Source organism: Pezoporus flaviventris, unplaced genomic scaffold, assembly GCF_033815535.1.
Source record: "Pezoporus flaviventris isolate CSIRO_AGI_PZ_B2104156 unplaced genomic scaffold, CSIRO_AGI_Pfla_v1 ptg000027l, whole genome shotgun sequence".
NCBI classification, from domain to species: Eukaryota; Metazoa; Chordata; class Aves; order Psittaciformes; family Psittacidae; genus Pezoporus; species Pezoporus flaviventris.
In genome coordinates this window covers 3,257,522-3,269,565 of record NW_026892575.1, presented here as the reverse complement: position 1 = coordinate 3,269,565, position 12,044 = coordinate 3,257,522, and the positions used below count along the sequence as shown (strand labels likewise).

At 42.9% G+C, this 12,044-nt stretch overlaps 1 protein-coding gene across 1 annotated transcript in view; it reads left to right on the top strand.

Moving 5' to 3' along the window:
- The first annotated feature begins 917 nt into the window (after positions 1-917).
- Positions 918-12,044, top strand: part of DYNC1LI2 (dynein cytoplasmic 1 light intermediate chain 2) — a 28,444-nt gene continuing 17,317 nt past the window's right edge. Inside the window, exons 1-4 of the mRNA XM_061458477.1 lie at positions 918-1,139; positions 1,940-2,013; positions 3,166-3,282; positions 10,788-11,018. Of these exons, the coding sequence (XP_061314461.1) occupies positions 1,045-1,139; positions 1,940-2,013; positions 3,166-3,282; positions 10,788-11,018 (517 nt within the window). The 5' untranslated portion in view covers positions 918-1,044. The remainder of the gene's footprint in view (positions 1,140-1,939; positions 2,014-3,165; positions 3,283-10,787; positions 11,019-12,044) is intronic.

Below are 12,044 nucleotides of genomic sequence, written 5' to 3'. Positions count from 1 at the left end.
GCACTAGGTTTTTACCTTTCAGGGAGCTGTAGAGAAGAGATTGACAAGGTCCCCTCTGAGCTGCCTTCTCTCCAGACTAGACACCCCAGGTCCCTCAGCCGTTCCTCGTCATATTTGAGCTCCAGGAGCTTTGCCAGCGTCATTGCCCTTCTCTGGCCCCAGTCCAGCACCTCAATGTCTCTCTTGTAGTGAAGGGCAGGAAGTGAATACAGGATGCAAGGTGCGGCCCCTCCAGTGCCCACTACAGGGGAACGATCACTGCCCTGACGCTCCTGGCTACGCTAGTGCTGATACAGGCCAGGATGCTGTTCGCCTTCTTGGCTGCCTGGGCACAAGCTGCTGATGTTCAGCTCCATCAGGTCCTTTCCAGTCTCTCTTCCCCAAGCCTGGAGTGTTCCATGGGGTTTTTGTGGCCCAAATGCAGGACCCGGCACTTTGCCTTATTAAATTTCCACAACCATGTCCAGTGTTTCAGCTGCTCTCGTCATGCAAGTTGCTGAAAACGGCATCATTAAAAAATTACTGTGTAATCAGAAGGGAAGAGTCCTGGATGAAAGTGAGCCGGAACCTGTTGTGTGCGTCTGTGCAAGTCAATCTTTTTCTCTCTTTTTGATTGACTGTGCAATCTCTATACTTATTTTCTTGCATGAAGTGTTTTGGAATCCACACATAACGGGAATCATGAAAATATAACTGCATAAGAATAATTAATATAATTTTTAGTTGGCTTTAGCCACCCAGCACAGCCGGCTGCAAGGAGCGGCGGCGAGCACTCCTCCCCGGCACCAGGGGGCGCTGCGGGACCTGGTCTCCCTCTCCGCCTTCCCAGCAGTGGAAGGCACCGCCCAGGGCGGGGCGCGCTGCAGGGGCTGGCCGCGCTCCGCCTGATCGGAAACCAGCGCGGCCGCGGGGAGCGGCGGCGGGCTCGCGTGGGGCGGCGGCGGGTCCGGCAGCGCGGAGCGCCCCCGCGGGCGGGCGGGACAGGGCGGAGCGGGGTCCTCGTGGGCCCGGGTGAGGTCACTCTTTGTGGCTGCAGTTGGCAAGATGGCGCGGGCGCTGGTGGAGAAGAAGCTGCTGGGGCCGGATGGGCCCGGCGGCGCCGAGCTCCCCAGCGAAGAGGAGGAGGGGCAGAACCTCTGGTGAGTGCCCGGGGGGAGCAGGGGGGAGACCTCCGGGGCCGCGGCCACCCCGGCGGCAGAGCTCAGCGACTGCTCCTGTCCGGTGACTGTCACTGCGGGGTCTCTCTGGGCTGCTGGGTCGCCTCAGCCCTCGCCCCGCCCTGATGGGCAGGGGGACGATGGGCGCCGGCTGCAGGCTGCACTCGGGTCCCGCTGACAGGAGCGCCGCGGCAGCTGCCCGCGGCGGAGGCCGGCCCAGGCAGCAGGGCCGGTGAGGATTGCTGCCCTTCCTGGCTGTGGAGGGAGCCCCGCGCCTGCGGGATGAGGCAGCATCGCTGGAGGGTGGGGAGGACAGGCGTGCGGGGTCCCTGGGATGTGGCTTTGCGGAAGGTCTGGGGAAAAGGCTGTACGGGACTCGCTTTCTGGTGTTCGCGTCGCTTCTTTCTAAGTTAACGCTTTTGGAAACAGTAACGGCAGAAAAAGCTATGTGTGAAATACAGTAATGGATTGTGGGAAGAGTTAGTCACCAGTTGAAAAGTAGTGTTTTGCAGTAATTTGGCCTCTTAAAACGGGAGAAAAAATCGTTACTGCATGCATTTTAGAAACTGTAAAAGCTTTTCTTGAAAAGGTGGCATACTTCTGGCCTTTTAAAATGAATTTAAATCTGTAACTGTAACATCATATCCAGTTTGTAAATACCCTGAATATAACCGGATTGGTCCTTGCGGATCTGCTGAGCTCTTCGGTGCTGTCGAATGGGCACTGTGTGGGTTGTGTTTATGCATATGTGCGGCCTAAGAACAGTGATGCTGTTTTTCTAGGTCCTCAATACTAAGCGAAGTTTCTACCCGGTCAAGATCTAAATTGCCATCTGGCAAGAATATTCTCATTTTCGGTAAGTAACACATGCGGGCAATTCGATGGTTGGGGCTGTTTTTTTTATAAAAACAAAGGTTTTAAAGCAGTTATGCAGTATGATCTATGCTGTTATTGTCTTCAGACTCGTAGATCTGCTCTTTGATTTGCACTGTGAGATTTTTAACATTCAGTTGACATTCCGTTTGTTTAAATATATGTAATAATTGCATATAATAATAATAATGCATGTAAAAGTTACATATAATATATGTAATAACAGAGTGTAGGTTTAGATTAGCTGTTAGGAAGAAGTTCTTCCCTGTGAGGTTGGTGAGGCGCGGGCACAGGTTGCCCAGAGAAGCTGTTACTCCCCCATCCCTGGAAGTGTTCAAGGCCAGACTGTTACCCTAAAAGTCGGTTGGAGAAATTCTCTTAAGACTCAGTTTGGTGTTTGAGAAAGCAGCATTCTTTATTGCAGCACTGGGCGCACGGGTGAATTGTTTTGCAAAGGTGAGTGCACCCGATACTTGGTGACAGTGGCTATACATTTAGCATACTCATGCATATTCATAGCTTTTCCAAGAACTAATTATAATATTTGCATCCTGATTACACATGCGCTTTCTTGCTGAGTAGGAGACTTTGGTGGTCCTCCCGTAATCTTCCTCACTGTGTTTACTGAATGACTTCAGTGCTTGCACATGCTTGCGAGGTCCTAGTGCTGAGTTGGCAGTTGGTATGTCCTTAATTCTGTTCTATTCCAGTCTCACTCCACGGTGGGCGCCACTGTTATTTTGAAGGCTGGTATCCTTGGTCTTCTTTACTGTGTCCTTAGTTATCAGTCCCATGATGTTTCTTCCCCTATCTGCTGAATATTGCTTTCTCTCTACGTGTCACTAAGTTATAACAGTTTGGTTTATTCTATTATGTTAAAGGCACACACACTATTGTTAGTGTAAGACTTAAGGTTACAAGACCACTCTGTGATTTTGTAACAGAAAATAATTGAGTCATGGTATAAGCCATTGGATTCAGCTGCAGTACTTAAAAGAAAATAACAAGTAAGTATGGTCTGAAAATGTACAAGGATACTTCTGGTTACTTAAAAATTTGAAAAATCTTTTTTTTTTTTTAGAAGTTAAAACTTGTTCTGAAAGTGTCTTTTTTCCCTGTAAAAACTTACTGGCAGGTGATGATGGTTCAGGTAAAACTACACTTATGACCAAAATACAGGGAGCAGAGCATGGCAAGAAAGGAAGAGGGCTGGAATACTTGTATCTGAATATTCATGATGAGGACAGAGATGGTAAGTTCATTTTATGTGCAATCTCTTTACTGTAATTAAGTGGTTTCATTGGTGTACTTTGGGTTATACCCAAGTAACTCGTTCCAGAATTGCTCTGCATCTTTTAGGAGTTGTATCAGTCTCTTAAAAAGTGAAATGCATTTTACCTTCAATGTGCATTTTTCTCTTGTCCTTCTTACAGCTTGACCTGTGTATAAGGGAAAAGTACATTTGAGCAGCTCTTGGGATTCGTTTACTTTCAGGGTAGATGCATTTGCTGATTTTGACTTACTAGCAGATATGTTGTCATTTAGTATGGCAACTTGTTAACTATACAAAGTAAGTGATACATCCATGAGAGTTTAATTTTCAGTATGGATTTCTGGGCAAGGAGTTTTGTTTCCTTGTGGGGTTTGTGAGAAGAACTGTAACTGAAATGTTTTGTATGAATGAATGAGTAAAGAACAGTACTTGAAGTAAAAATTAGAATTTCCCTTTCTCAAATTGAAGCTTCTCTTTTTGTCCCTTGTTTTTCTGTTTGTTGATGATTGCTCTTCTTTACTATATGGGAGGGGGATAACGACAAGAGACTAAAAGCAGATCTGATGATCAGAACACATTTATTATTAGGAAGGTTGGGGACAGGAAGAGATGGGGAGGGAGTTCTTGGTTCATAAATCTGCTTCTCTGCTTGTCTCATTTTGGGCAAACTGCTGGGACCTATTTTGTGATAGTTTGGATCTTCAGAAATGGGGAATGACAGTCTTCCTGTTCATGACTTCTGAGTTTTCAGTTCAGAAGAGGGCAGCAGTGGTGGCAGTTCATCCATGTTCCCAAAAATGTGTCAACTAGGAAGATCCTCTAATGGTATTCTGGAAATGGAAATGTACTGAAGGCTTGCAGGAGTGATTAAGTACTATATGTAACTGGTTGTTATGGAGATTGGTCCTGTGCTCACATGATAGTAAACTGCCTTTGAATACTGACTTAGGCGCAATGAAAGGATGAGTACATTGCCTGTGTCTTCAGTGGCCACCTGATCTTGCAGTTCCTAAAAACTCTTGTGCTGTAACTTCAAGTGCTTGAGCCATTCTTGGCTCCTTGAGGTTCTTGGTCTAAGTGCATTTTCATCATGTGCAAGCTTCTTTAGTACTGCAGACTACTTCAGGGGAAAAAACTGCTACGATTAGGAGTGTTAAGACAGCCTGTGACGTCGGGCTTCTTGCAACATCAAAGGAGATGATATGAGCAGAAAAATGTTTGGTGTGCTATTTTTCCTGATGCTGTCTATCAGACCTCAAGTGTATTCCTTTGGAAACATCTTGGGGCTATTCCTGAGTATCTGGAGGTGATGAGTATTCTAGATGATTAGGAGAAGCCTGTCATGAGAACTCAAGCAGCACTAGCAGGAAAAAAAAAAACCCTTTTTGACTACCAAACTCAGCTGGAGAATTCAGGTCTTCATGCATCCCTTTAATGGATGTATTAGGATCTAATAATACATGCCTTTTTCTTTTCTGTCTCATTAGTGTCATCAGCAAGTGAAAAAAAAAGCCTCCCAGCAGACAAAGATAGCACTCTTCCTTCTCTGGGGCAGGTTAGGGTTTGTTTCTTTAAACTCTTTGCATTCTTAATGTGTGTGTTTGCTTGGATACGTATTTAGGAACAAAACCTTTAGAACTGACCCACAATTCTTGTAAGCCATAAAGAAACTCAGGGTAAGCATTCAGGAGCTTACTGTCACATGTTAATTTTTGAGGGCATCTGCTTCTCATCATACTCCAACCTGTTCAAGACTAGCAAATCACAAGGATTTTCAGGGGTATCAAATCCATGCTGGTTACTGAAACTCTGTAGTGGAGTGAGATCTTTCCAGCTTCTTTCCCAGGTGCTGGAAGACTTCTTTGCTCTCTTTGCCTTTATCTTCCTGATTTGAGAAGGGTTTATTCTGTCCAGGAAAGAGTTTTGGTCATAGGTCTGAAATACTGAGGAAAATCTTCTGTGTTATTTCTTATCCTACCCCTGCTTCCTCCTTAAAGGAGAATTGAATCTGGCTCCTCCTACATTTAAAGTAGAATTAATTATTCTAGATTGGTAGGTGTTTATCTTAGTTTACAGCTACTTTTATCTTTTATCCTTTTGCCTAAAGTGGTTAAATACTGTTTTGGTTTTGGGGGAGGTTTTCTTTTCTTTTTGTTTCCTTTTTGCTTTTTCCTTTTTTCCAGTTTTTTTTTTTTTCCTTTTTTTCCTTTTTTTTCCTTTTTTCCTTTTTTTCCTTTTTTCACTTTTTTCCCTTTTTTCCTTTTTTTTCCCCGTTTTCCCCGGTTTTCCCTTTTTCCCCCTTTTTTTCCCCTTTCCCTTTTTCCCTTTTCCCCCTTTTTTTCCCTTTTCCCCCCTTTTTTCCCTTTTCCCCCCTTTTTTCCCTTTTTCCATTTTTTTCCCTTTTTCCATTTTTTTCCCTTTTTCCCTTTTTTTCCCTTTTTCCCTTTTTTCCCTTTCCTTCCCTTCCCTCTTCTCTCCTTTTCCTTTTTTTTCCCTTTTCCCTTTTTTCTCCCTTCTCCATTCTCCTCTGCCCTCCCCTCCTTTCTTTTCGTTTCTTTATTTTTTTTTTGGGGGGGTAGGGGTATGTTTTTTGTTTCTTTCTTTGCTTTTAGGAAACTTCAACACATGGAAAGCACCTCTTTTATGAAGGACCCCTGTGGCTAATATAGGTGCCCACTAACATTTTAGTTTTCACTTGACAGTGGCTGATACGCAGCTTAGCTGGCAAGATACACATCACCACTGTGCTGGTTAATTAGGTGGTTCAGTTCTGTTAGATATTTGTTCACTGTAATGTGCAGGAGTTCCTTAAGTCTCAGGATAGCTTAAAATAAGTCCACTACTGAATTTCTACCTGAAAAATCTCCTTTGTAGGATACTATCCGAAATTCTGCCTTGGGTAGGTCATTGTTCAGGATGAGGTTTGTGGATGCCTGAGAAGCAATTCTGAGAGAGATGATTCTCCTAGATCAGTAGCCCCAGGTGCAGTATCCTTGGAGCATATGTCTTTTTCTGCTTACATGACACCATAATTCATCTGCATAAAAACACTTAACAGCAATACCTGTAAAGTTAACTGGGAATGTTAGTGACTGTGTAGCCCAGGCCCTAGAGTCTTCTGTTAGTGGAACTTCACAGGGAATGTGGCTAGTTTTTAGTTTTTGCCTGTCTTTGTGATGAGCAGATGTTTTGTGTGTGTGCTGGTCAGTCTGCTTTTGGGAAATGAGAATCTTAATTTGTAGGAGGTAGAAGAGAAGCTCTGCATAATTTTCTTAAAGGATATGTGTTTCTAGAGTAACTTTTAGTCTCTTGCAGAGTAGTTGTTGTGGTTTAAAACTCAGTCAGGCAGCTTATTCTCTTACTCCCCCACTTCTTTTCCTCCCCCTACTCCCAGAGGAGAATCAAAAAGAATGCAACTCCCACGGGTTGAGATAAGAACAGTTTAGTAACTAAGGTATAACACAGATCACTGCTGCTACCACCAATGATAATAATGATAAAGGAAATAACAAGGGAAGAGAATAAAACACCTCAGCACCAGCCAACCAATAACTTGCCCCACCCTACCAGACTGAGCACCGACCGATACCTCCTCCAGCCCTGCAGTCCTAGCCCTTCCGGGTAACTCTACTACATCCTGGGCATGACGTGCTGTGGTATGGAATACCTCTGTGGCTAGCTTGGGTCAGGTGTCCTGTCTCTGCTTCCTCCTGGCTTCCCCTCCTCCCTGGCAGAGCATGAGGCTCACAAAGTCCTTGGCCAGACTAAAACATTTGAGCGACAACTAAAAACATTGGTGTTATCAGCACTGTTCCCAGGCTAAAAGTCAAAAATACAGTGCTGCACCAGCTAAGAAGGGTTAAAAATGACTGCTACTGCTGAACCCATGACAGTAGTTAAAAATGAGGATGTACAGCAGGACTGTGAGACAAGCATTGACTGGTTTTGCAGCAGTACTGTGTGGGTTAGTTGCCAGTTATATACACCACAGAGAACTTTGTGTTGAACTGCCTGAGATTACAGATGCAGTACAGCTGTCCCAGCTGTGCCAAATGTGGCAGTGAAGTAGAGCCGTTCTGTTGTGTTCTCACTTGTCAAGAAGTCAAGTAGTCTTGGTTTTTGCCTCAGGTTTGGACTGGCCTCAGTCATATCATAGGCGTATTCCAGTTGAACTGGTTGTTCCAGATTGAGCCAAGTGCTGGTACACTGGTTTCTAATGGGAAAATTGTCTTTTTGTCAACATCTTAAAGTAGTTTTCTTGGAAACTATTTTTCCTTGGTGTCCTGGGTTCAGCAGTAGCAGTCATGTTTCTCCTCCTTGGTAGCTGGTGCAGTGCTGTGTTTTGGCTTTCGGCTCAGGAACAGAGCTGATAACAATGATGTTTTGGTTTGGCCAAGGACTTTGTGAGCCTCATGCTCTGCCAGGGAGGAGGGGAAGCCGGGAGGAAGCAGAGACAGGACGCCTGACCCAAGCTAGCCAAAGAGGTATTCCATACCACAGCACGTCATGCCCAGGATGTAACTGGGAGTTACCCGGAAGGGCTGGGAGGCTGCGGGGTTGGAGGAGGTATCGGTTGGTGCTTGGTTGGGCTGGGGGGGTGAGTTATCAGTTGGCTGGTGCTGAGGTGTTGTATTCTCTTCCCTTGTTATTTCCTTTATCATTATTATTATTGGTGGTAGCAATAGTGATTTGTGTTATACCTTAGTTACTAAACTGTTCTTATCTCAACCCGTGGGAGTTGCATTCTTTTTGATTCTCCTCTCCGTCCCTCTGGGAGTAGGGAGAGGAAAAGAAGGGGGGGAGTGAGTGAATGAGTTACCTGACTGGGTTTAAACCACGACACCTGGTTTGCTTCTCTTCACAGCTTGCACAAGGGTTGTTTAGTTACCACTGATAACCTTTTGAATAAACACAGAAGTTATAGTTGGAGTTCACAGAATCAGCCACCTACAGTAAAATTCATCAAAGGTGGAAATCTTTCGTAGCTAAAGGGATAATGAAATATTGATAGTTTAGAAATGTAGTTTTAGCACCTATTGAAGTAGTCTTTAATAAGTGGCACCTGCTTTTCCAACAGGATCTGGTAGTTGTTTGCTGTTTTGGCATCTCTGTCATAGCCACTGTGAAAGGTTCAGTTACTGTTCAGATAATATGACTAACTGGGAGCTTAATATGGTGCTGACAAACTTGAGTTTTGACATCAAGTTCTTGCCAAATCCTGAACACCTAGTACTGTATGCGTAAGTGTAGCAAATGTAAATCACAAGCCATACTACTTTACTGTGGGAAAGGAGCAAAACCTTTGGTTTTCATACAATTCTATATTATTCTTTTAAAGTGTACCTAATGTGAGTGCTAGGGTTCCAATCTTCCTAGCAGACTGATTTCATTTGAGTGGTAGTTCCAACTGCATTCTAGTTCTGCCTCTGTTCTAGTTGCAGTCTGTATTCCAGATGTTAAGCAGAAATGAAATCCTTAAGTAGGACAAACTACGATAGTGCTGATGAAAGTTGTAAGCATACATAGCCTCTGGGTAGACTTAAGTTAGGTTTTGGAAATTTGCACGTTTGCTTCAAGGGGGCAGTTGTGTGTAGAGATAGTTAATGTCTATTAATAACCTGTAACTCACAGCAAGCTCACAGGGTTTCTGTTCGCTAGCACTGGTAGATTTCTGCTTTCGCGAATATACAAAGAATGCTTCTGAAATGTGGAGGATAACAGACTCCTGCAGAAGCATTTAATTTACTGTAGTGTAATAGTAAATATATGTGTGTTCACGTTATAGCCTAGCTTCATTTCTGTTTTTTCCAAAGTTTTACCAGACTTCCCTTTGCCCTTAGAGGTCTGCTGAAAGCTTTAGATTTGTATATCCAGTGCTGTGAGAATCCTGTGTGATACCAGTGAGACAATTTCCTGAAGTGGGGTGGGGGATGAGAAAAACAATTGACAGATATGCAGAGGTTCTTAGATACACAAGCATTATTGTCACTTGTTTACTGCAAAGGATAGATAGGAGATGTGCAGCTGGAAGTAAGGAGGTCTTTCAAGGCATAACTATTGGCCTTTTTGTGTGATGACTGATGCTTGTATGTCTTATGACAACCTAACAGTACTTAAGTAGGAGCATGACAGTGCTAAATGAAGACTGCCCGTGTATAGCATCTTGATGTAATCTGTCTGTAACTTGGCTGCTCAGTAATTTTATCCAACACCTGATCAGAAGGGTGGTATGTGGATCTCTGTACCCTTTCCTTCTTTCAGCTTAGTCAAGATTTGCCTTTTTCTAGAGTCTAGTGTTTTTGATCTTGATGGATTCTTTCCTAGAGTAAAGCTATGATAGCCACAGTGACTGGATTTACTTCGTGAAGTTGAAAGATTCAGAGCAGAAGGCAGAGAAATATAGTGAGTCAGAGTAATGACAAAGCTCAGTGGCTGGTTTCAAAATCTGGACTCTGCAGTGATTGGTTTACTGAATTCACATATCAGAATTCATGTATCTTGTATTTAATACCTATGGAGACTCATTGTTCCGTCTGGACAGCTGTAGTAGAATAGGGAATGTTTTGGAAGAGGTACTAGGAAAAGTCTAGAAGAAAGAAACAAACTAAAATGTTCCTTTTAAGGAGGAAGTTCTGCAATACTGTAATTCATTTATTTTATTCATTTGGACAGAATTGGTTGTTTATTGTACCTGATACATCATTTATAGTTGATGCTTTATTTTCAGGTTCTTCTATTCTTGCCAAAGTTCAGGTTTGGGGGAAAACTTCTCATGTCAGCTGTCTGTTCCAGATGATTTTTCGCACCCGCCACCTTGCATTTCAGCAAAAAGTGTCCAGTTGCTACCGAAACACCGGGAGGGGGGAGAAACACAGAAACTAAAATTCCAACTGGTTTGTCGGGTACACATTCTGTAAGGAGCCTGCAAGTAGAGGCCAATGTGAATTAAGAGCAGGCAGAACAACTTTAAGGTTTGGTCCTCCTACGTCTGTGCTAGAAACGTAAGCTGCTTATGGCTTGTATCTTGTTTGCAGCTTATTTCTGTTGTGAGATGTCTTTAGTATGTTAAACCAGCTTACGTGTCTGAGGGACATCTAGGGCTTCCCCACTGGACTTGAAGTTAGATGTGGCACATGTATTCTGGTTTCAGCTGTGATATATGTATCTTTCAAATTCAAGAATACCGTGCAGTGTCTAAAAGCTGTTGTGCCAGCTGTCCTTACTGAAAGCCAAAGAACAGAAAGTACTTTTTTTTTTTTTTTAACTCAGAGATTCTGAACCAAGAAAAAAATCCTGTTAAACAAAAGCATCTAACGAGTAATGTAGGCATGTACACATGCACCTGTCTTAATAAACAAGCAAGATCTGCCGGTAGCTGGGCTTTGGCCTTCCATTTAACACTAATGTATTTGTCTGTTCACTTGCAAACTAGCAAAGCAAAAAGTTGGCATCTGTTGAATTACAGCTGTAACTTTTTCTTTCAGATCATACTCGCTGTAACGTTTGGATTCTGGATGGAGACTTATATCATAAAGGGCTATTGAAGTTCGCAGTTTCTGCAGAATCCCTGCAAGACACCATTGTAGTCTTTGTTGCAGATATGTCTAGACCTTGGACTATTATGGAGTCTTTACAGAAATGGGCCAGTGTCTTGCAAGAACATATTGATAAGATGAAAATTCCTCCAGAAGAGATGAGAGACATGGAACGGAAGTGTAAGTCTTTGTGCACCCATACAGTCTTTTGTAATGATAAATTACTTCAGATCAGTGTTTTGAGAATGGGTTGGATAAGAATTACTTTGAAGTTATGATTATAACTCTAATTCAGATAGACTCTATTAGGCTTTAAAATAACTTTTCCAGTTTCACTATGCTAACAAAACATCAGGAGAATTAATAGTCTACATCTCATGCAGTAATGAGATTTTGAAATTTTTTTCTTTATAAAGGCCAATTTTTTGTAAAATATGACTCCATACAGAATCACATTTTTAAAAATTGTCTCAAATTTCAGTAGCATAGTGAGTTGTCTGCTTTCCAGTGGTATCTAAGCCAGGTCCCATTCGCATACTGTGTGTGTTTTCCAGTTGAACTCTCTGCCCTTGATTTTCATGAGGCTTAGGCTGTGATCCTGGTGCATCTAATTGTCTCTCACTACAGCCTCTCCTGTCCTGTGACTTTAAGAATGCTGTATAAACTAACTTTCTTTCCTGGCATATCTGTGGCAGGAAAGAATCTGGCACTGGCAAGCAAGTGTAGCTGCATTAGTACTATTTCTTGCAGCTTCTGTTCTTTTCTACAATAGTTTTGAATGTTTCTTGAGAGTTTTTTCTGTTTGTTTTCGTATTGAATTACTCCACAGTAAAGTCCTTCAGTGGAAAATACCTTAGCCCCATGGATTCCTCTTCAGCTGAAGTATAGATTCATACTGATTGTTGCTGGTTGCTGCTTTTGTTCAGGGCTGGTGGCTGGCTGTACTGGCGTGTTTCAACCTTGCAAATACTGTCCAGTTGCTTCCTTAGATTCAGTGCAGGGATCAGTGTAATCTCTTTGGTCTGTGAGCATTCAGATGTATTTATGTTGCTGATATTCTTTCTGAATGTTAAATATTACTTTCCTGAAAGGCTTGTGCCTACAGCATGCTAGCTGGAGTTTAAACTTCATGACCAAAACCACCTGGGTTAGATAAAAATGTAAAATCTGACAATTTTAAGAGAAAAAGCACTCTTTTTTTTTTTT